Source organism: Pagrus pagrus (assembly GCF_965226575.1).
Source record: "Pagrus pagrus genome assembly, chromosome: 5".
Lineage (NCBI taxonomy): Eukaryota > Metazoa > Chordata > Actinopteri > Spariformes > Sparidae > Pagrus > Pagrus pagrus.
In genome coordinates, this window is record NC_140189.1 from 22865531 (window position 1) to 22888352 (window position 22822).

The 22822-nt window shown below is 40.4% G+C and overlaps 4 protein-coding genes across 5 annotated transcripts; all 4 read left to right on the forward strand.

The window, feature by feature from the left end:
• The first annotated feature begins 1688 nt into the window (after positions 1-1688).
• LOC311257734 (uncharacterized protein) lies at positions 1689-7679 on the forward strand. Its single transcript, XM_084353576.1, has 10 exons — positions 1689-1933; positions 2894-2946; positions 3213-3289; positions 3620-3696; positions 4066-4144; positions 4240-4298; positions 4391-4565; positions 5159-6580; positions 6674-6783; positions 6935-7679. Exons 1-10 carry the CDS (start codon positions 1826-1828, stop codon positions 6965-6967), a joined length of 2193 nt encoding a protein of 730 aa, XP_084209702.1. The 5' UTR covers positions 1689-1825; the 3' UTR covers positions 6968-7679.
• A 728-nt stretch (positions 7680-8407) lies between these two features.
• Positions 8408-13258, forward strand: tmco6 (transmembrane and coiled-coil domains 6). The gene is made up of 13 exons (XM_084353869.1): positions 8408-8631; positions 9376-9482; positions 9563-9675; positions 9771-9954; positions 10218-10322; positions 10422-10513; positions 10634-10750; positions 10848-10962; positions 11523-11703; positions 12466-12560; positions 12669-12836; positions 12924-13058; positions 13146-13258. The coding sequence occupies exons 1-13, from the start codon at positions 8541-8543 to the stop codon at positions 13167-13169; spliced, it is 1527 nt and encodes a 508-aa protein (XP_084209995.1). The 5' UTR covers positions 8408-8540; the 3' UTR covers positions 13170-13258.
• Positions 13259-14856: 1598 nt separating this feature from the next.
• On the forward strand, positions 14857-18603 carry LOC311257803 (membrane-spanning 4-domains subfamily A member 4A-like). 2 transcript variants are annotated; one of them, XM_084353698.1, is made up of 7 exons: positions 14857-14904; positions 15126-15274; positions 15726-15836; positions 15965-16021; positions 16118-16264; positions 16359-16472; positions 17389-18603. In XM_084353698.1, exons 2-7 carry the CDS (start codon positions 15143-15145, stop codon positions 17437-17439), a joined length of 612 nt encoding a protein of 203 aa, XP_084209824.1. In that variant the 5' UTR covers positions 14857-14904; positions 15126-15142; the 3' UTR covers positions 17440-18603. The 2 variants fall into 2 exon arrangements, with proteins under 2 accessions (XP_084209824.1, XP_084209823.1); XM_084353697.1 differs by lacking the exon at positions 14857-14904 and having other exon boundaries at positions 14962-15274.
• Positions 18604-18746: 143 nt separating this feature from the next.
• Positions 18747-22081, forward strand: LOC311257804 (membrane-spanning 4-domains subfamily A member 4A-like). The gene is made up of 7 exons (XM_084353699.1): positions 18747-18897; positions 19119-19275; positions 19633-19743; positions 19879-19935; positions 20032-20178; positions 20261-20374; positions 20774-22081. The coding sequence occupies exons 2-7, from the start codon at positions 19144-19146 to the stop codon at positions 20822-20824; spliced, it is 612 nt and encodes a 203-aa protein (XP_084209825.1). The 5' UTR covers positions 18747-18897; positions 19119-19143; the 3' UTR covers positions 20825-22081.
• Positions 22082-22822: the final 741 nt, after the last annotated feature.

Sequence of the window (22822 nt, forward strand, 5' to 3'; positions counted from 1 at the left end):
CTGAGTCAGCCTCATATACATTGCCAAACCTGCAGTGTGTGTGCGTGAGTGTAAGATGGTGAAATCAAGCTTGGTGAGACCCACTGAGCCCTGACGTTGAGTTTGGAATACACACTGCTTTCCTTCCTGGTTTTGCTCCATGAATGGGACTCTTTCAGGTCTGTCAGCTCCTGCTTACCCAGTACTCTCCTTTAACTTGACCCAAGGTCTCACCACCAGCTCTCTCAGATCTACTGCCTGGCAGCCTGTTGTGTTCAGACACCTTTAGTTGAAAAAAACAGAAAAAAAAGTCGTGCTTTTATCCACATACACCTGATCGAGGGGAGATCGACCTTCCTGGCAGCTTTTGAAAAGTTTCTGATTTGGGGAAGGATGTTTTTCCACCATGAAGAGATTAAAGAAGAGAGCTGAGTAAAGGTACCTTCGGCCACAAGAGGAGCAGCAGAATAGCCAGAAGGGACAAGAGGAGGTGGTTTATTTTAAGACTTACAGGATAAAGTCGGTGTTATTTCCTTCAGTGTGAGCCAGTGGTCCATGTTGGCGCCCTCCTTTCATTTCACACCTTTTAGTGTGTGCACACAGTTTTAAAGCTGGATGTATCGGGGCTCGCTTTGAAAGAAACCATCTGCCACTGTTATTTTTTATTTAATATTGTGAGGAACACTTTAAAGGTTCACACAGTGGCGGACTCAAGGAATCTGAGGGGCAGGGTTGAAAAAATAAATAAAACAGCACCAGCTGTATGTGGTGGGGCACCAGTGCACAGAAGTGCAGAGAGGGCACTATACCCACTATATGTCCACTGTAAGGGCACTCTGTAGAGGACACTTTATCATATCACTAAATGTCTGGAGCTTTTGTAGTACATTAAATGGCTGGAGGACTTGTAAATCAAAGGCAGGATCAACAAAATGTAAATGAAATGCATGATCAGTTGCTGCATTTTTCTTTCAGTGATATAAAAAACCAGAAACCATAAAAGCCTCTGCAGAAAGTCCTGGAGAAGCAACCTTGAGGCAGCTGTTTCAGGAAGCCTGCCAGAAATACAGATCAGACCACTAATATGGACTCTTACAGTAAAATCAGATTGCCCTTGGGTAAAATTGAGAGTGACCCTCCCTGAGACAGGACATGCAACCTGCTGAAACTGAGCTTAAATTGGCCAGAATCACGGAAAGTTATGGGCAGATAGAAGAGAAGGTACACAGTAATTTGTGATATTCAGCTTAAAAAAGCAAATATAGGTGATATGGCACACTGTGGCTGAGTAGACCAGACAGACAGCTGAATAGAGACTCCAGAGAGTCCAGAGACTGCAAAGGAAGAAACTTTTCTTCACAATAACTTTGTACGTCACTGTGGAGGCTTTTTTTTTAAATGATGAATATTTTGCATGGACCCAGTGGTGGTAAATATTTGAAGGTAGTAGTACTAGTTTCTGGTTACTTGAATACTGCAGATTCAGATCATTAATAGACTACAAATATATAATAATAATAATAATAATAATAATAATAATGGAGTTAATGCAGGACTTTTACTTGTAGCAGAGTATTTGTACACTGTGGTATTACTACTTCTACTTGAGTAAAAGATCTGAGTACTTCTCCCTCCTTCTCGCGCTTCTCCGCTGAAGCACTACAGCTCCCATGATGCATTGCAGCGGCAAACGGAACTACTTCCTGAGTTGAAAGTTCCGCATGCTCCCATGCGTGTTTTAGTGGAGTGCTGGTGGCTGTGTACAGTATGTGGCCACTTCTAATATGAAACTGCTTTCAGTCGTTCCTGTCGTCTGTTTATCTGTCGTGTTCTCCGTGTGTCGAGTATGTCCGTGAACGCATCAAAACACGAGCTGACCCAGCTGATCTACCGCCATTTGAAGGAGCATGGTTTCCACTCAGCTGCAGATGAGCTCCAGAGGCACAGCCCACAGGTCAACACTGTTCTTACACACACACACACACACACACACACACACACGTGAATATTACTGTACTATACAGATACAGACGAGCAACAGTGTTTCAAGTGCTGCACAACAATGTCACAGTTTGGAAAGATCATCATCAACCTGCAGAGTGTTTTGCTTACTTACTCTGAGCATTACTAGTTTCCTCTGACAGTTAACTATCACCTACTGTAAAGTAGGCCCATACTAAACTCTCCTCTACCTTCCAGCTATCATCACACAGAAGTTATGACTTCAAATGAATGAATGTTTACAGTAATTGGTGTGTTCACCTGCACTCTCACTGTTGACTCCCTCACATTGTTTTCAAACCACTGGTCCTGTTTATTTCTATTATATGTTTTCGTTAGGGCTGCAAGTAACAGTTATTTTCATCGGCGATTAATCTTTTTATTATTTTCTTGATAAGTGTTTCCTAAATCCCTAGATGACGTCCTCAAATGTCTTGTTTTGTCCCCAGCCCAAAGATGTTCAGTTTACTGTCAAAGAGGAGTAAAGAAATCAGAAAGTATTGACTTATAAGAAGCTGGAATCAGAGAATATTGACTTTTCTCTTTCCTTAAGTATTACTCAAATTGATTAAGTGATGATCAAAATAGTTGGCAGCTAGTTGTCGGTAGGCTTCACTTCCACAGCCTTTTGATTGTCAAAGACAGGCGTGTGTGTTTAATATCATTATTAATTGCCTCAATGCATTACAATCAATTCTTGGAGACATGAGTGTGATTACTGTCATGTGTGTTTTTGTTGCTATGACCAGTCAAAATATCTGCTCTAAAAAGAGACTGACTCATGTGGGAACGCAAACAAGTGCTCTTGTGCTAGTGAGACTATCAACATCAAGACTGTGTATTATGATGTGTTATATATTACGTCTAATCAACTGCCTAATCGTTGTGTTGTTTGATGTTTGCATTTCTGCAGGAGGAGACAAATATATCTGCATCGTTACTGGACATCTACGGTTCCTGGTTGAAGTGAGTGTGGTTTCTCAGCTCATGGCATAAATAAAAACACCATGATGATCATGTGATGACATTAGAGTTTCAAGGTATATATTTTTGGCGCAAGTTTCATGTCGTTTGTTCAACCAAAAAAACCTTCCGTTTTCTTTACTTTAAGTGTCAATGTAACTGTTAATACTTCATTAATTGTGTAATAACGTATACCGTGAAACTTTGAAGTCATGAAGGCTAATACCTTTGCAGACATGTGTGCTAAGTATTGTCTCTCCTCCTGTCAGCAACTCAAAAAGGAAAAAGCAGCCCGGCTCGACCAAGAAGTCAAATTCTAAAGAACCAAGAAAGACTCCAAAAAAGGGTACGACTGCTTCTTCTCACAGCTTCAAATACACAGAGTGGAATGGATAAACTCCTGGAGCGAGGCCTGATAATTACATTGAATAGTCTTTTCATTTTAAAAGCCTCGACAATTGGAGATGTGGGTGGCTAATCAGAGGTCTGGAGCCAGATTAACTCGATGCAGTCTCCAGACCGGAGTACTTAGGCTTTTCCTTCCACCTGAAAACTTCCTAACATGTTCTGTGCAGAGCTCTTGTTGTAGGATTTTTATACATTTGAAAAGGCAGATATGCATGAGTTTTCTTTTTCTCTTTCCATCTTACACCAACTGGACTACATCCTGCATCAGCTAAAAAAATCCAACCCCCAACCACCTCCAACAACATCTCAGACGGCGAGGAGCTGAGTCAGAGTCTACTGCCACAGGTGACATGGAAAATACACCACATACATGATGACAATGCTGATGTTTTTTATGTTAGAATTAATAAAACTCACCTTTAATCAATATCTTCAGCTTCATACAAGGAGACATTTAGGTCCATCTGGTTGTTTTCACACCTGTAGACATCAATATCAAAACTGATGCCAGTAACGCAACAGAAATCAATTCCAACAGCAAACACACTCAAATCTAGCAAAGACTCACCTGACCATGGATAAACGTTGTGAGTTAAGGTTCGTGCCATGATCGTGATGGCCTTTTTATGCTTTAGTCTGTCTGTGTTGTCTTTAAAACAACTAATAATCTTTATATACATTTATGAGACTAAAGCTGATGCCACCTCTTCTCAGGTCAAAGGTCCCAAGAAGAAAAGCAGCCGCACCTCCAAGCAGGAAGGTGCAGCTGCTGCGGCAACAGCATCTCCCGTTGGTACGTCTGACCGAGATTTACCACAGAAGAAGAAAGAAGTGATAGTCTGGTTGTGCACTTGAATACATGTTTAATATGCCCTTTTTTATGTCCAGCCACGCCAAACAAAAAGAAGGAGAAACCTGCAAAAAAAGCAGCAACGCAAAAAAAGAAGGTGATATTTCATTTTTTTGACGCAACCATTGAGCCACTGGTTTAACAACTGGATCTGGTTACTAGGTAGATTCTTCTTTTTGTTTTTCTTAGACTGTGGCAGTGAAAAGGAAAAACACTGAAGGAAAATCTGCAGAAAAAGTTATCAAGGCGAAGAAATCAAAAACCCAAACGAAAGCCAAGGTTGTTTCTGCTGGAGGAGATGATTCAGACTCTGACAGCAGTTTGGATGTGGAGAAATGGAAGAAACTGTGTCTGCAGATGACAGGTAAGTGTGTGTTTTAAACCTGAGAGTCACTGACTGCATCATTTATGTACAAGTATGAAAAGGATGAAGAAAATCGCTCTGAGATATCGGCTGTAGCTCACAGGGTTTTATTGTGAGATATTCTACAAAAATACAGCTGTTTTCCAAGTTTAACAAAGAAACCGTTTGTAATTTGGCCTCTGGATAGTTTTGAGTAACCATGTCATTATTTCCCGGCGCCAATTCCCAAAGGCACACACTGAAACAATTTAGATATTCAGGTTTAGGACTCCAGGTAAGAAGGAAAATTGGTGTTTTGGGGAAGTTTTCGCATTGGAAAGAGACCGAATGAAGGTTGGAGAAAGTTGTGAGGATTGGAAAATGCAGGACATGTTGGGAGATGAAAAGACAGGGAGAGCTGGGTCCCTTCACCTAAAGGGAGAAAGACAGCCACCAGACAGGACAGCACCACCCACGAACCACCTCACCCTGGAAAACAGTGATTTCATACAAACAGGAGCTGTGTGTTTGCCATTGATGTTTCTCTCACTTAAGCATTTGTGCCACGGAGCCATGTTTGTTCAAAGTCTTTACCGTGTTTACTCTGTCCACAGAGGCTGATGTAGCCAAGATGGACACCATCAACGCTCTGGACTACTCTTCACCACAGCCCAAGAAAACGAGAGTTAGGAAACCCCGGGCTAAGCCTCCCGCGAAAACGGACGCTCCGGTCCAACAGAATACTGTTGAAACGAATGAAAAGTTGGAGGAGAAAACACCAGCAAGTAGTATTAAACCCAAGAAGAGCAGGCCCAAAAAGACTGCACCTGTGACCTCCTCTGCTGACCCGAGCCAAGAGCAAATCATCAACGCCGTAGAGGACGGAGCAGCGGCATCCACTCCTTCCCCGTCAAAACAGTCTCCAAAGAAAGAGAAGAGGAAAACTGTGACGCCCAGTGAGGAAAAAACTGATGAGACAGCGTCTGAGCCCAAGAAGAAGAAGAAGAAAAAGGAGAAGACAGAAGACAAGAGGGAAGAGATGACAAATGAGGCTGGTGAAGATGGAAAAGACAAAGACGGTAAAGAGGAAAAGAAAAAGAAGAGCAAAGCCACAGAGCAAGAGTTGGGTGATAAACTTGCAGGGGAGAAGAAAAAGACGAAAGGAATAAAGGGAGAGACTGAAGAAGAAATTGGAGAGAAGAACAAAAACTGGAATCATGAGGAAAATGCAGAGCCAATAGTGCAAGAGAAGAAAGCCAAGAAGAAGAAAAATGAGGAAAAATCAGAACAAAAAGTTGAAGATGACAAAGAAAATTTGAAGCAGACAGCTGAAAAAGTAGAAGAAAATACAGAAGCAATCGTTGAAAAAAAGAAAACAAAGAAGAAAAAGGAGAAAACTGGGTGTGAGGAAAATTCAGAGCAGACAGCTGAAGAAAAGAAAGTGAAGAAGAAGAAAGCGGAGAAAACAGATAGTGGGGAACAATCAGAACAAAAAGCTGAAGATGACAAAGAAGATTCAGAGCCGATAGCTGAAAAAGTAGAAGAAAATACAGAAGCGATAGTTCAAGAAAAGAAAACAAAGAAGAAGAAAAAGGAGAAAACTGATGAAAATTCAGAGCAGATACCTGAAGAAAAGACAGTGAAGAAGAAGAAGAAGAAAAAGACTGTCAGTGAGGAAAATTCAGAGCAGGTAGCTGACAAAGTCCAAGAAATCACTGAGCCGATTGCTGAAGAAAAGAAAACAAAGAAGAAGAAGGAGAAGAGTGATAGTGAGGAAAATCTAGAGCAGATAGTCAAAGAAAAGAAAAAGAAAAAAAAGGACAAAGCCGAGCATAATGAGGAGTTGTCGGAGCAGACAGTTGAAGAAAATGCAACAACAAAGAAATCAGAGAGCAGTGACAGAGAGGAAGCCGCGGAGCAGATTACTGAAGGGAAGAAGAAAAAGAAAAAGGACTCATCGTTAATAACTGACGCAGCTGACACAGAGCCACTACCTCCACCCGCTCCTGAGACACCACAGACAGAGAGGAAGAAAAGTGAGTCAAAAAGTCACACCGAGCATGAGAAAATGCAGTTTTCTTGTTTTTTATGTGAGCTTGTATTCACTTCTTCCTTTGTTACTCTCGCAGAGAAAAGCAAATTGAAATCCGCTGAAGTCCCAGAAACACCTGCATCTTCTGTGCAAGACGCTGCAGCAACGGAAACCCTCCACACCCCATCAAATGGCACCCACAAAAAGGTGTCACATCACCGTTCTCTTCACAAGTTCAATAGGTCACAGATTTATGCCACAGCTGTCAAATCAGAGCTGCATGTTAACGAGGTTTAGTGCTTCCTCAGCTGCTCAGATCCGTCTTGAAATTCACTAACTTTTCTGTAATCCTTCACAGAAAAAGAAATCCTCCGAGAGCACCGAGTCATGAAGGTGTTGCACTCTTCGTCGCTGCAGAACAGAAGGAGGAAGGCAACACGTATTTTCCATCCGATTTATTGTGAGGTTTTAATGTTTAGAGTGATCACGTACAATTGTAAAGAGAAAATTACTTTTTTATTTTGGTACTTTTTATAATCTTTTTCATGTGTTTTATGTTTATCGACAGAGTGCGACGTACTGTGTCACAGATGTTGTTTTTGTTCTGATTTCTGATTTATGTGATTTTGCCATTTTAATGGCATGTCTATGTTAACTGTTTTTTCAAAATGAAATTCATCAAATAATCGTCAAATTTATCAGAGAACATGGAGTTTCCTCTGGAGCAACAATAAGTTTTATACTACTTTATTTACATATGCGGTGGTAAGACCTGTAATCACACTTCAATATGTAAAATTGGTGGAGTTGCCCTTTAAACACATTGTCTTTCTGTCTCAGGATTTCTTCCTGCACGCCTACTAACTCTGCTCTTGTGGAGAAACCAGAATAGGCCTACATCACATCATATTTTGACCAGTTTTATATTTATTGAAGAATAGCTGGGAAATGGTTTGAACAGCCTATTTTGGTATTGGGTTAAATTCTGATGTTTCTGAAAAGCACGTTTTTTAAACAAAAGTTTTAAATGTTTGATAAAGCCTTCATGTATTCATTGTACAGTGTGCTTTCAATACAAATTAACTTCATAGTTTTTTAAGATACTCTGTCTTTTAAGTCTGTTATTGTGCACAGAGAAGGGCCTGAGTCATGCCAGTGTGTTTGTGTGCAGTATAGCTTGTCACACTGGTGTGAGTCAAGCGTCGGTCTCATACCTACAGACACTGATATCAAAACTGACACCTGTTGACACCCTAACAGCAAAAGACTTGCCTGCCCATACAGAAAAAGTGTCAGTTAAGGCCTGCCCTGTGATGGTGTTGAGCTTTTCATGCTTTATTCTGTCCTTGTTGTTCTTTTAAAAGAAAGTTTCAATCATTATTTCCCAACAACCAAATAAGATAATCCTTTATTAGTCCCACAATGGGGGAAATTTGCAGTATTACAGCAGCAAAAATAAAGAGCATCAATTAAAAACAGTAGTAATAAATAAGTTTGAAAAAATAAAAAGAACATGTAAGTAAAAAAGCAGTAGAAACAATACAAATAAGAAACAAAAAAAACTCCAGAAATATTTACACTGCTGCACTTTGACGAGAGTATTTAACACCATTTCACATTGAGATGCAGAATTTGCACATCGGAGTAGTGAAACAATGTAGATATTCAGATATTGCACTCAAGGTAAGAGGGAATGTTATTGTTTTGGGATGTTATCACATTGGAAAGAGACAAAATGAAGACTGAAGGTCAAAAGAGGAATGCAGGAAATGGTGCGGGTGCAGTGTCTGTCTCTGTCCACTAGATGGCGCCACTGCAGCTTGATGAGGTCGGACAACATACACCACCGAAGAAGAATTTCAACTTCGTCCATAGGCTGCTGTCTCCAACCATGAAGGAAGCCACTGCATACTGTTTGTTTTAGCCATTATTAATATTATTAATGAATTTAAGAAAATAACAAAATGTGGAGGTTAAACAAAGTTCGCCACAAAGCTGGCCAACTAGGCGGCAGCCTGGAGGAGCTCAAATTAAAGAAGCGAGAACACGAGAAAGGTGAGTTTTATCATTGAAATATATGTAATATATACAATATGTGTTCATATTGAAGCTTGGCGTGTAATAATCATTTACTATAAAACAGTGCAGCTACGTTGATGTCCATGTAATGTAATGTAAAAATGGTAGTTGGCAGTTTAACCGTTGGCTAACATGTGCTAACTATGATTATGTTGGAAAGAGGCTGCAACAGTTAAAGAATAAAAAAAACAAAATGGACACCATGAAAAGTTCACCTAACGTCCTAACGTCTGTTCCTCCAGCTAACGGTTTAACTAACGTCGCCTCTGAGTTTGAAGTTAAATTATTAAACTCACGTTAGCTGTTTAACAAAGATAACCGTGAAAGCTCCTAGTCTATAAGTAGCTTTATCACACCTACACATCACATCGATAGCTACATCTTCATCCAGCTGACTGAATCTTTACCTGTTGTCTTTGATGGCTAACACAGTAAGCAGGACATTTTGACTCAAAGAGGTTCCTGTTTGGCAAGATAGAGATTTCAATCAACCCACAGCAACCAGACTTCATTCAGTGCAGAGTAATCGACCATGTGAGCTTAACATTTGGGGTGTGACAAATGGTAACTTTCATCTATTTTTAATATAAATCAAATGGTGGTGTTATTATTAGTAATGTAGGTTACAGGCCAACTGACACTCCTGATGCCGATACTGATCGTTATACTCTCAGAGGAATGAAGCAGAAAGTGATGTGATATTTATGTTGACTGCTACAGCACTGAGACAGGCCCGCAGAGACAGACAGCTTGTGAGCAAGAGACTCCTGCTGAACGAAGATGAGGACCAGCCAGAGGTCAATATGGACACTACCTCAGGGGAACAGGTGAGACAGATGTTGTGATAGATATTGTTTTGATGGGTGACGTGAACCTTGCCATCTCAATCTGCTTCTCATTTCCCCAGGACGTGGTGAGTTTGCTCCACAAACTTCAACACAGCGGGCCGGAGAGGGAGGCCCACCTTAAAGCCTTGAGTAAAGCTCTCCGCGGCCCGTCAGCACAGCTCACCTACATCAAGTATGGCGGTAACTTTTAATTTAAATGATGTTGTAGCTGTTTGTGTCTCTGCTTCTCATGTGTCATGGTTATGTATAAACCTGTCATCCCTGTAGGCAAGAGAACAGCATGCATCTCCTGGTCGGACTCCTCACTGGCTCTAATGCTTCCTGCCGTCTGCAGGCTGTCCGGTGTCTTCATGAGCTGTCTCACTCTCCCCACGCCAACGTGGCACCAGCCTGTCTGCCTGCCACCCCCTACCTGCTCACCTACCTGTCTGGCCAGAGCACCAAGTTCACTGTGAGTATCCGCTTGTACCAGTGTATGTTATATTACCATCTAATTATTAGGGCTGCAACTAACAATTCTTTTCACTGTTGATTAGTCTGTTGTTTACGCTCTCAATTGATCAATTAGTTGTTTTTACTCATTCATAACTGATTAATCGATTATCAAAATAGTTGGCAGGTAATTAAATAGTTGACAACTAATCAGTTAATTATTGCTGCTCTACTAATTATGCAGATTTGACTTTCCTTTTGTGTATGTTCATGTTTACACAGGAGCTGTGTCTCTACACGCTGGGTAATTTATGCCCAGAGAGTGATGTTGTAAAAGAGAAACTTCTGGCCCAGGGAATCATACCAGCTCTGGCCAGCTGCATTGAGGTACACTAACAAGAATTATTAAGCTTCTGGTCCCCGCAATGCAAAATGTAGTAATGTTAACATGTCTCTCTTGATGTTTGTGTGTGTGTGTGTGTGCAGAACCAGAGACATAACCTTGCAGTGGTGGAAGCTGTAGGATTCACACTCTCTCAGCTTCTCCAGGCCAAAGACGCAGCAGCAAAAATAATCCCGTAAGCACTTTAATGACGCACCAGGTCATCACTCTGTTCTCTGCAGTGCTGTTCTCTCAGAAAATGATAAAATAATTTCACTATTGTCAGTTCTATAAAAGTCTTCCTTTGTGTCTGCAGGATGGTCCTGGCCTCCACTTTACCTTCACACCTGTTATCGGTCCTAACTCCTGACCCAAAGTTTGGCCTGGCACCTGCCATTGAGTGCGCATGGTGTCTGCACTACCTCACATGCAGGTGAGAGTGTCAGCAATCTGTTATATTTATACAGAATACGTGCAATCTTCACTATAACAGTGATCTGTCTCTCTGCTGCCTTTATCTCACTCTAAAGCATGGAGGATAACAGAGTGCTGTTGGCTCATGGGGCCCTGTTGAAGTGCAGTTCCCTGTTGGTGTCACTAGGTGCTGCTGTGGCTGAAGGAAACAAAGAAGAAGGAATGGAGCTGGTGGGAAATAACTCATTCGAATACAGTATTTTATCATGTTTGTATACTCTGGTCCATTTTCTAACAAGTCACATGCACCAGTACTTTTGATTAGTGTCGGTCCTTTTTCAAAGCATACTTGAAGTGTTTAGATTGATTTCTTACCTTCCAGGACCTCATTGGTTTCAGATCATATCAGCAAGGGTTGAAAATTAATTTACAGAGACTTGAGACAGGTAATCCATCACAGTGAACGATTCAAGCTTCATTTATTTTTGTCAAAAATGTGCCATCACTGCATAGTGAAGCAGTTACACACTGGTCTTTGTTTGTGCGTTTAAGGTAGCCTCCACTTCAAAGATTTGAAAGTCGGATACAGAAAAGATGCATACAAAAATACATTCACCAGCCATGTTATCAGAAAATAACATAAATACCAAATTAAAGCTATAAAACTTTGTTTTTTGTGGTTTCTTGCATGGCACAGGTTGTAGAGGAGAGTTTTTAAAGCATTCTCAGCTTTCAGTAGAGCTTTTAATAGTGTTAACATGAAGATTTTGGGCTTTGTTCTTCCTCTCTAGCTCATCTGTCCTCTACTGAGGTGCGTGGGAAACCTCCTGTCCTCCTGCCCAGGGGAAAACCTGAGCACTCAAGTGGGTGACGTCCATGTCGTGGTCGCTTTGTGTACACTTCTTCAGGCCTACCTGCAGAGCCAGCCGGCTTTGGCCAGAGAGAGTGCCTGGGTGCTCAACAACCTCACAGGTTTGAACAGTCACACCTGATTTCTGCTGAAGCTAGAAAACATACTTCTGCACTGATTTTGGTCTTTTAAATTATGTAAATTAGGATTTCTATTAAATGTAGTCCGAGTTATTCGGCTCAGGGACAGACTTTTGGAACCTGTTGAGCAAAAACAAAAACTTGTTTGTTTGAATATATACCTTATGCAAATGCTAAATGTAATTTACCTGAGTGGTTGGCTTTGTCATGATGCAGAACGTGTCTTCCAAAGTTTTCCATCCCAGTGTAATGTTTGTCAGTAGTTGGGCATGAAGAGCTAGCTGCTTTGCCAAAACAGTGTAGTTTGTGAAGAGGTTACTTTGGTCCTTTTTATTTCTTCTTGAAAAATATCTAGTACCAGATATATGTGAATACCCGTCCACTCAACCTTCCTCTTTCAAGAGTGTTGGAAAACCTGCAGTGGCCTTTAGGTAACATTAAAACAAAAGCCGGTCCTCTGTAGAGCCAGTGTTTGGTTTGTCCTTTCTGGGCTACTGTAGAAGCGTGGCGAACTCTGTGGGAGAAGACCTGCCCCCTCCGTATAAAGGAAACAGTCATTCTAAGGTTATCAAAAACACAACGGTTCTTAGTTTCAGATGATTGTACACAAGTGAAACAATTACTATGAATTTTATATAGATCCCACTAAATCCTACACACTGGTCCTTTAAATGAGAATCTACACCTAAGGATTAACATATTAATGAAGTTTGCTCTATTGCGTTTTGTATCCCGCTGCTACAGCTCACTCCAGCGCTCTGTGCTCTGCTCTGCTGACTCTCAACTTGGTCCCCGGTCTGATCCAACTCCTGCCTTTCTCTCAAGGCATCAACACCATGGTCAGTGTAGCAATAGATGATGAACAATGTGTTTGTTCTGCTACTTTTTCTTTGGAGTAATGTTCTTCATTTCTGGCCCACTGGTCTGGTCCCTCTGGTTATACTTAGATCCTGCGGGTTCTAGCAAATATTGCACACAAAAAAAAGGAGTTCTGTGTCCAGCTTGCTCATCTTGGACTGCTGTCGGCGCTCTGTGCCACACTGAAAATGGCTGACCAAGAGATGGTGACCCTGAGTATGGATGTCCTGTTCATGCTGGTGGTTAGTGGTCCACAGGTAAATCTGTGAAACAATGATGCTGCACTAAAGATAACTACACCAGAGACTAATACGCTTTTACCAGAGTTATTTCTTCCCCCTTAGGTGGCCGAGGAGTTTGTGAAGCAAGGCGGACTTCTACTGTTAGAAGCCATCCAGTACAACAGCGAAGGAGAGATCAGACGAAGAGCCACATATCTCCTGGAGCACCACCTGCTGTCCTACTCATCCTATTGTTCGGTAAATACTTCAATACATTTCGTTTTTCCTTGTTGGACTGGTACAAATTCAGCATTACACAAAGATTGACATCAACTTGTGTTGCAGGTGGAAAACACTCCATGTTCCTGAACCAACAGGCCCTATGGGGTACAGTGTGTCATGAAATCACCAATACCACAAGGACACACCTGAGAATAAATGATTAGTTGTTTACTGTGTACTCTACTTGTATTTTGATGTCCACCATCTTCAGTGATGTTGAGACAGTTGTATTTTAATATGTGTAAATATGAAATATTTTTTTAATACCTGAAACTCAGTACCTCTAGTCTTACACGCTCACAAGTTTTTTTGTTACATACATACAGAAAACTTGTTTCTCATCGAAGTCTCACATCTGAGACTGGAACACCGACTTTATCAGACAGAGGACAGGGTTTATATGACTGACTGTAAATATGTAGAGTGACGGTGATGAAGAGCCCTATTTATATGGTTTTCTAATGATGATGACGTATTTCAGAAGTATCATGAGCTATAATGACTGCATCAAATGAATTATGAATGAATAAATAAATAAATATTCACTACAAACTGCTTTTCAGAGAGGACTTATTTCAATTGTGTGTTTTTATAATGCAATAGAAAAAGTACAGACTATAAAAGGAAAGATTTTGTGTCATGACCCTGAATTGGTCAAATGAAGCATAAATGACCACTCTTAAAATATTATGCCTGCAGGTCCTTGAGCACTGCTTATGTTTGAAGAGAGCAGAAATAGTCTATTAACCACAGAGTAACCACCAACGTTTTAAATAAAAGATCATTGTAACAGATTTATTCAGAAAATACTCATCAGATCAATAGATAATAAAAACAGTCCTGAGTAGTGGTCCCTACATCTGTCCACACCCACTTGTTCAAACTGAAATTAAGATTCTTGACATCAAAGGTGCAAAAATTAATAATTATAAACTTTATATTACACCTTTCTTAACAAAGGCACAAAGTGCTTAAGAAGGAGAAATGAAACCAGAGAAGGCCCACAGAATAAGAAAAATCAAATAGAATAAAAACTATAAAAAGATAAAAACGGTACATACCAGGTCAGCAAATCAGAAATATGTTCAGGAGCAAGGCCATTTAAAGATGCAGTATGTAAGAAGTGGCCACCTGCCGTGCAACTAGTGGTCCGGACAGGGAGCTCGGAGCACCTGGTGAGTGTTGGTCTCGTTTACACTGCTGGCTAAGAAACTTTAGCAGGGGCTAGGTGGTTATACTAACTACAGTAGACATCTCTGCAACACAATACATAGAAGTGTTTGACACAACGTCAAAACTGTTATTGTTAGTCTTTGTTGTTTTAAACTAATATTATATATATACAGTCAAAAACATTTAAAGTAAGCCAGAGACGGGACAAAAATGTGTCCTAAATCAAGAAAAAGTCCATTTTAATAATAATTTACTGTCATTGTCGTTAATTCACAGAGAGCAAGATACCAGGAAGACAGTATGTAAAAAATCTCAAGTTTAGCACCTTTTACATCCAAAATAAAACATTTAACATTTCATTTTTGTATTTACTTTTACCCATCTCTTTTCAGTAGTCACCCTGTTCTGCTGTTTTCATATGAACATTTGACATTGTTGTGCTTTGTGCTGATGAGAGTCAGTCAGTGGGATTTGAGTTGTGTTGTACTGGGCAGCAGCCTCAGCCTGTTCCCTAAACAAAAGTGTTCAGCTCCTCCCCCTAATGAAAAAAAAGCTGCACGCTCATATTTCCCCACTTCCTCTGTCCACCCACAACATTCCCTTCCCGTTATCACTCTCACTGCTTCTCTGCATCGGAAACCAAAACAAGGTGGGTCTCGTCATACTTTTGTAAATATATCTCTGTATTCGTTGAGACTGCTTTTACAATCTTGCTTGCAGCAGCTGTCTGAAGTTTTTCTACAACACAACAACTATTCTGTGTCTCTAAATCTGCTTAAAAGACTTTCAAAATGCAATCTGTGCTGTCGAGGGGAGAATATAAATCTGGTTTGATTAATTCTTGTTGTCTCCTCCCACAACCAAACACAGCATATAGTCAACTGGCAATGGAGGGCACTGAGTCAACAGCTAGAGAGAGAACGACAGGAAAGGATGGCAGAGGGGAGGTGGACCAGAAGGTGCTGATGTCCAGCAAGCCTCTGCATCGCTTCGTCCAAAAAGAGCCCAGATGTCTTGGGGTAACACTGCAATCCAGGGTCACGAGTAGTAAATAAGTGTATAGAAAGAGAAACGTGATGGTACTTTTGTCCACTGTTTCCAACCCTGGAGTCTGACCACCCACTAGGTGTCAGCCAAGTTCTACAGAGGGTTGTGAGGCCTTCCTGATTTTAAGGATTGTAAGAAAAGCTCAGTTGGTAGAGCGGGCGTCCCATGTATAGAGGCTTTGTCCACGCTGTAGTGGCCCCAGGCTCAAGTCCTGGCCTGGGGCTCTGTGCTGTCACTCCCCCTCTCTCTCATCCTGTTTCCTGTCATGTTTTCAGCTGCTCTATCAATAAAGGCCAAAAATACTTAAAATATGTCACCCAGTCAGGGGTCATCAAAGGACTCTGGTCTGGTCAAAATGGTCTTTTTTTAGGAAAAGGGTTGGGAATCACTGCTTGAATCCATCCTTCCTCTTCTCCTTCCCAGATTGCCATAGTGATCTTTGGCTGTGCGGAGGTCCTGATGGGGTTTAGTTTAGCCGGTGAAAACGTGTACACTTCTGCTCACATCTACATCCCCTTCTGGCAGGGAGTTCTGGTACATAACATTTGACTGGTTAACAGTGACATGCTGCAAATGGCAATTTGCTTGACTGATCGTACTGATCGGCAACATAAAAGCTATGTGAGAATCATTGATTTTTGTTGTTGTTGTTGTTTTTTAAGTTCATTGTCTGTGGAAACCTGTCTATCTACACTGAGATACATCCATCCAAGAAGATGGTTGGTATATTTGTGATTTTATGTTTCTATTTTGACCCTTGATCTCTTTCTCCATCTTAGTAACTCGCCTGATCTTGCTGGACTTCTCTTTCCCAGGTGACCGTGTGTTTGGCCATGTATGTGGTTTCCCTCTTAGGAATTTTACTCTCCGTCGGCTACAGGATATACTGCCTCATCTTTTACAGCTACCTGAGATACAGGGCGTCATCCTATGGGAAACAAGAATGGGGGAAATACAGAGAGGTGAGTTGCAGCATTTTTTTTTAAGATTCAGCGGACGACATGCACATTTTCACAGCGCATGAATAACTTTCCCTCTCGCTGTCTCTTGCTTTAGAACCTGTACCACGGTGTTGAAGGCCTACTGTTAGTTTCCTCCCTGTGTGTGTCCGCGCTTCTCATCTTCTTGTGTGTCATCGCTCGATTAGCTCTCAAGTCTACGCGCTTTCAGGTAAAATGTTTTCTATTGTTACTTCGTCTAAAACATGCCTCTCCCTCTGAGATTAAACATTTATAATTCAAATTTAAAGGAATAGTTGGCACAAAAATGAAAAAATGTCAGTCAGTAGCTACTCACCCCCACGCTGATGGAAAGTTTCATAGTCCACAAAACATTTCTTGAGTCTCACAGCAAACAGCATTGCAGCATTCTCCTAAACAACTGAAGGCGATGTAGAAATAATGTAAAAAAAGATGTTGATTGCAACATTTTTAAGCTTTATGAGCTTGACCGCTCTTCGAGGATGCAAATAACAACTTTTCAAATCAGATTGGTATCTCAGGGCTGAACACAGCGATGACTGAATCCAAATCCTAATTTTTTTATTGTAATGTTTATATCTGACCTTTATTTAACCATAAAAGCCTCAAAGGGATTTAAAAAAAAATCACAACCAAGATAGGCAGAATTAACAAAATGAGACACAGACAAACAACATAAGAAGGATGACACCAAGTATACAGCAAAATTTGATGCTTGCTAACCAACTATAGATAACTGGATAGGTGTGACGATGGATATTTACATGATAGAAAAGGTTACTTTCTCTCTAAATTTAAAGATGGAAATGTTCACACAACACTGAGAAAAAATGGGTACAATGATTTCAAACTTTTGAGACCTAAATTTGGTTTTAATAGGTAATTTATTTATGTATTCCTTATTGTATTCTCTTGGTTATCCTGATATCTCACTCTAACATGTATGCAACTGAATGAAATCAATACACAAGCATTTTTTTTACGTCTTCCTCTCTGGCTGTATGAAGTTTCGTTATGTTTTTTCATAGCTATCCGACGAAAATGAAACATTATTCACTGTGTATCAGTCATTTTAACGTCTTCTTCCACCTCCATATCTTCAACAGGTTATTGTCCAGCACATCCCCGCTCCACAGAGTGACGGCACATCAAACTAAGATCGACCTTTTGAAGTATTATCCTGCATTAACTAACACTGGTTTTCCTGCAGCGCACCTTCCCTGTGAAAGTCATATTTCTGTGTACAGTATACCACATGTGTATGATAGAGGTGGTAACCCTTTGGCCCAACCTCAGAATTTAACGTGCACTAATAAGGGAATATAATTACCTTTAATCTCTCTAGCGCACCTTATGTGTTCTTACTGTATGGGTCAGTGACCTAAACGTTTAGCTATGTTAGCAAGGTAAACATGTCCTCCAAGTGATTAACTCCATATAGACCATTTTCAAACGGTGGACATTTTCCTCTGACATCACATTCTTGGTGGGAAGCTCAAATGTCGTGCTGTCGTGTTCTGGGATCCTATAAACATAACGTAACGTAACAAGTTATCAAATATGTTGTTTTTCTTTGAAATGTGGCTGAATGGGCCTCCAGATTTTCACTATCCACAATCTTTTCGGTTGCTGATCAATTGTGAAACTGGAAAACATTACAACAATTTGTCAGCAGCATAACATTATCCCAGAACTGAGTGTGACGTTGGAGGAAAACGTCCGCCGTGTGAATGAGGTCTGTTGTAATGTTACATGACCTAATCGGATGGCATATTGTACAAACAATAATATACAGCGATTTTAGCTGCTGGCCATGTTTACATTAAAATAAATCAGTGTATATTTTCTACATTGTTTTCTACAAAATATTTTGAAAAAATGTTATTGTTTATATTTTGTTTTTTAATTGCCGTCACTTACCGTTAGCTTTTAACCCTTATGTCATCAACATGTGTGATCATTATCTACGTTATCTCCATTATAATCACAGTATCAGCAGCGTATAGGCATAGCTTAGACTCCACTCTGCAACACAATACATAGAAGTGTTTGACACAACGTCAGAATTGTTAGTCTGTTGATAATTGAAGTTTGTTATTTGTCGTTTTAAACTAATATTATATATATACAGTCAAAAACATTTAAAGTAAGCCAGAGACGGGACAAAAATCTGTCCTAAATCAGGGGAAAAGTCAATTTTAATAATAATTTACTGTCATTACTGTCACGTTAATTCACAGAGAGCAAGATACCAGGAAGACAGTATGTAAAAATCTCAAGTTTAGCACCTTTTACATCCAAAATAAAACATTTTAAATTTCTTTTTTTTTGTATTTACTTTTACCCATCTCTTTTCAATAGACACCCTGTTCTACTGTTTTCATATGAACATTTGACATTGTGTTGCTTTGTGCTGATGAGAGTCAGTCAGTGGGATTTGAGTTGTGTTGTACTGGGCAGCAGCCTCAGCCTGTTCCCTAAACAAAAGTGTTCAGCTCCTCCCCCTAATGAAAAAAAACCTGCACTCTCATATTTCCCCACTTCCTCCGTCCACCCACAACATTCCCTTCCCGTTATCATTCACACTGCTTCTCTGCATCAGAAACTTAAACAAGGTGGGTCTCGTCATGTTTTTGTAAATATATCTCTGTATTCTTTGAGACTGCTTTTACAATCTTGCTTGCAGCAGCTGTCTGAAGTTTTTCTGCAACACAACAACTATTCTGTGTCTCTAAATCTGCGTAAAAGACTTTCAAAATACAATCTGTGCTGTCGAGGGGAGAATATACATCTGGTTTGATTAATTCTTGTTGTCTCCTCCCACAACCAAACACAGCATATATACACAGCGTCTACTGGCAATGGAGGGCACTGAGTCAACAGCTAGAGAGAGAACGACAGGAAAGGATGGCAGAGGGGAGGTGGACCAGAAGGTGCTGATGTCCAGCAAGCCTCTGCATCGCTTCGTCCAAAAAGAGCCCAGATGTCTTGGGGTAACACTGCAATCCAGGGTCACGAGTAGTAAAAAAAGTGTATAGAAATAGAAACGTGATGGTACTTTTGTCCACTGTTTCCAACCCTGGAGTCTGACCACCCACTAGGTGTCAGCCAAGTTCTACAGAGGGTTGTGAGGCCTTCCTGATTTTAAGGATTGTAAGAAAACTGTTTTTTTGTAATATGAAGTGGGCCTTTGTCTCAGCATTTTATTCATTACTGTGACGAAAACCATCTGAAATATGTCACCCAGTCAGGGGTCATCAAATGACTTAATGATAGAAAAAAAGGTTTTTTTTTTAGGAAAAGGGTTGGGAATCACTGCTTGAATCCATCCTTCCTCTTCTCCTTCCCAGATTGCCATAGTGATCTTTGGCTGTGCGGAGGTCCTGATGGGGTTTAGTTTAGCCGGTGAAAACGTGTACACTTCTGCTCACATCTACATCCCCTTCTGGCAGGGAGTTCTGGTACATAACATTTGACTGGTTAACAGTGACATGCTGCAAATGGCAAATTACTTGATTGATCATACTCGATTGGTTGTATGTTGGCAACATGAAAGTTATGTGAGAATCATTGATTTTTTGTTGTTGTTTTTTAAGTTCATTGTCAGTGGAAACCTGTCTATCTACACTGAGATACATCCATCTAAGAAGATGGTTGGTATATTTGTGATTTTATGTTTCTATTTTGACCCTTGATCTCTTTCTCCATCTCAGTAACTCGCCTGATCTTGCTGGACTTCTCTTTCCCAGGTGACCGTGTGTTTGGCCATGTATGTGGTTTCCCTCTTAGGAATTTTAGTCTCTGCTGGCTACAGGATATACTGCCTCGCCTTTTTCAGCTACCTCAGATACAGGGCGTCATACTATTCAGAATCAGTATGGGGGATATACAGAGTGGTGAGTTGCAGCATGTATTCTTAAGATTCAGTGGACGACATGCACATTTAATAACTTTCCCTCTCGCTGTCTCTTGCTTTAGAACCTGCTCTACAGCGTTGAAGGCCTACTGTTAGTTTCCTCCCTGTGTGTGTCCGCGCTTCTCATCTTCTTGTGTGTCATCGCTCGTTTAGCTCTCAAGTCTACACGCACTCAGGTAAAACGTTTTCTATTGTTACTTCATCGAAAACATGCCTCTCCCTCTGAGATTAAACATTTATAATTCAAATTTCAAGGAATAGCTGGCACAAAAATGAAAAAAAGTAGCTCAGTAGGGTCGGTAGCTACTCACCCCCATGCTGATGGAAAGTTTCATAGTCCACAAAACATTTCTGGAATGGAAAGGCTGAAAAACTATTGCTGTTAAAGGATACTCTCTTGATCCTTTTGTTAAATTCTTTGCTTGAAAAAGGTACCTTTTTCCCCATCATTGTTTTTGTATCTATTTGTAGTGCCATTGAATGTATTTGCATGTCTAAAACCATCCAATTAACTAACATTATTCACTGTGTATCAGTCATTTTAATGTCTTCTTCCACCTCCATATCTTCAACAGGTTATTGTCCAGCACATCCCCGCTCCACGGAGTGACGGCACATCAAACTAAGATCGACCTTTTGAAGTATTATCCTGCATTAACTAACACTGGTTTTCCCGCAGCGCACCTTATGTGCTTATGTGTTCTTACTGTATGGGTCAGTGACCTAAACGTTTAGCTATGTTAGCAAGGTAAACATGTCCTCCAAGTGATTAACTCCATAGACCATTTTCACATGGTGGACAGCGAATGTTCTAGCTAACGTTACTGTTTTGATGTGATACGATTAGGAAAAGCGAAAATTACTTCAGAAATATGAACACACGTCTTGGAGATCTATGTCTAAGTCTTGAGGTGAAACACACGCAATGTAATCAAACAGTAATGTTAGCTAGGAAGCTATCGAATGCTAACATCAGCTAGCAAGTTATGAAATATGTTGTTTTTCTTTGAAATGTGGCTGAATGGGCCTCCAGATTTTCACTATCCACAATCTTTTCGGTTGCTGATCAATTGTGAAGCTGGAAAACATTGCAACAGTTTGTCAGCAGCATAACATTATCCCAGAACTGAGTGTGACGTGGGAGGAAAATGTCCGCCGTGTGAATGAGGTCTGTTGTAATGTTTACAGTGATTTTAGCTGACGCGCCATGTTTACATTAAAATAAATCAGTGTACATTTTCTGCGTTGTTTTATAACAAAATATTTTGAAAAATTTAAATTGTTTATACTTTGTTTTTATTGCCGTCACTTACCGTTAGCTTTTAACCCTTATGTCATCAACATGTCTGATCATTATCTACATTATCTCCATTATTATCACAGCATCTGCAGCGTATTGGCATAGCTTAGACTCCACTTGCAGCTTTAATAATCACTGTGAACCTCTGTTTACACTTAACTGAAGGCATTTTACAGTTTGACTTTGGATGAATGAGCAGATGTGGGAGTTTTGTTTACAGGACAGCACATCCATCCGTGATTGCAGCTTTAGATGTTTTTTTGTTTTTTTTTAAATAAATGACAGGACTTTTTTCTTACAGTTGAACTGAAATGATAAAGTGACATCCATCCAGCGTATTTTTTAAAAAAAAGCTTTCGACTTGTATGTTCGTATATGTTCATCTACATGACTGTGAAATGAAGAGCGTGTTTGGAAACCTGTTGCCTGTGAATGTGCGGAAAAGATCTGGTGTCCTTGCAAAAGAGGTTCCTGGGCGGGGACCGCTTTATCAAGGATTTAGCTTTTGCTTTTTGCATTATCTGGTGCAATAAATGTAATTTATATGTTGTCTTTGTGTAAAAAAAAAATCAATAAAATATCAAAAAAAGATGCTCAGATTGATGTCATATTGTACAGCAGACCTCACAGATTGTGTTTAGTTTTGTGGTAAAGTTTAAACCTATAAAACAACTTTGCATCCTCGTTTGCCTGCAAAGAGTGGTTGAGCAACATTCATTGAGGTCAGTGGACTGTGTCTTTACGAATCTTCTTCTCAGTTTTCAGACGGTTGTACAAACAGACTGGCATCATCCTAGTTCTGTTTTTTTCACCGACGTCGCCCTCAGACATCCCTTCTGCATTTCAGCAAGTTAACATTGTGAAATCAAAAAGCACAGCACACCAGCAACACTCTAGCTCTTATTTACTCATTTATTTTCAATTCTAACATTTTGTTCTTCATCTTAACTTTTTCTTTGTGACTGCTTCATTGTCTTGGCCCGGGCAGTGTGAAGGGGTATGGTGAGAGTGAGGAAATGAAACCTCTCCCCAAGTGAACAGGCTCTCTGCCATTGGAGCTGGGGCTGTTCTGGATTAGTGAAAGGTTGCCGGGGTGCAACCTGCGTCAGCCAGCTCTCTGCCCAGGGTCTGGGAGCAACTCAAGGAACCTATGAAAGAAGGAAGGGTCATAAAATCACTGAATATTGCTTTGGTGCCAGACTGTGGTGTCAGCTGTATTGAAGTCAGTGGGAGATGCATGGAGAAACACACTAAAACCCAACATATCTATGTTGTTTTACTTCTGATGAAGAAATGACTCCAGAAAATGAAAGAACACACTTCA

Excerpts from the sequence above, each read along its gene's own strand:
- LOC311257734 (XM_084353576.1), top strand. The coding sequence starts at position 1,826 with ATGTCCGTGAACGCATCAAAACACGAGCTGACCCAGCTGATCTACCGC. Across the intron at positions 1,934-2,893 it reads TCCAGAGGCACAGCCCACAG|GAGGAGACAAATATATCTGC; the intron begins GTCAACACTGTT and ends GCATTTCTGCAG. Across the intron at positions 4,145-4,239 it reads GGCAACAGCATCTCCCGTTG|CCACGCCAAACAAAAAGAAG; the intron begins GTACGTCTGACC and ends TTTTATGTCCAG.
- LOC311257803 (XM_084353697.1), top strand. The coding sequence starts at position 15,047 with ATGCAATCTGTGCTGTCGAGGGGAGAATATAAATCTGGTTTGATTAAT. Across the intron at positions 15,837-15,964 it reads CCTTCTGGCAGGGAGTTCTG|TTCATTGTCTGTGGAAACCT; the intron begins GTACATAACATT and ends TTGTTTTTTAAG. Across the intron at positions 16,265-16,358 it reads AATGGGGGAAATACAGAGAG|AACCTGTACCACGGTGTTGA; the intron begins GTGAGTTGCAGC and ends CTCTTGCTTTAG.
- LOC311257804 (XM_084353699.1), top strand. The coding sequence starts at position 19,144 with ATGGAGGGCACTGAGTCAACAGCTAGAGAGAGAACGACAGGAAAGGAT. Across the intron at positions 19,936-20,031 it reads TACATCCATCTAAGAAGATG|GTGACCGTGTGTTTGGCCAT; the intron begins GTTGGTATATTT and ends TCTCTTTCCCAG. Across the intron at positions 20,179-20,260 it reads TATGGGGGATATACAGAGTG|AACCTGCTCTACAGCGTTGA; the intron begins GTGAGTTGCAGC and ends CTCTTGCTTTAG.
- tmco6 (XM_084353869.1), top strand. The coding sequence starts at position 8,541 with ATGTGGAGGTTAAACAAAGTTCGCCACAAAGCTGGCCAACTAGGCGGC. Across the intron at positions 9,676-9,770 it reads GCACAGCTCACCTACATCAA|GCAAGAGAACAGCATGCATC; the intron begins GTATGGCGGTAA and ends TCATCCCTGTAG. Across the intron at positions 10,751-10,847 it reads CTGCACTACCTCACATGCAG|CATGGAGGATAACAGAGTGC; the intron begins GTGAGAGTGTCA and ends CTCACTCTAAAG.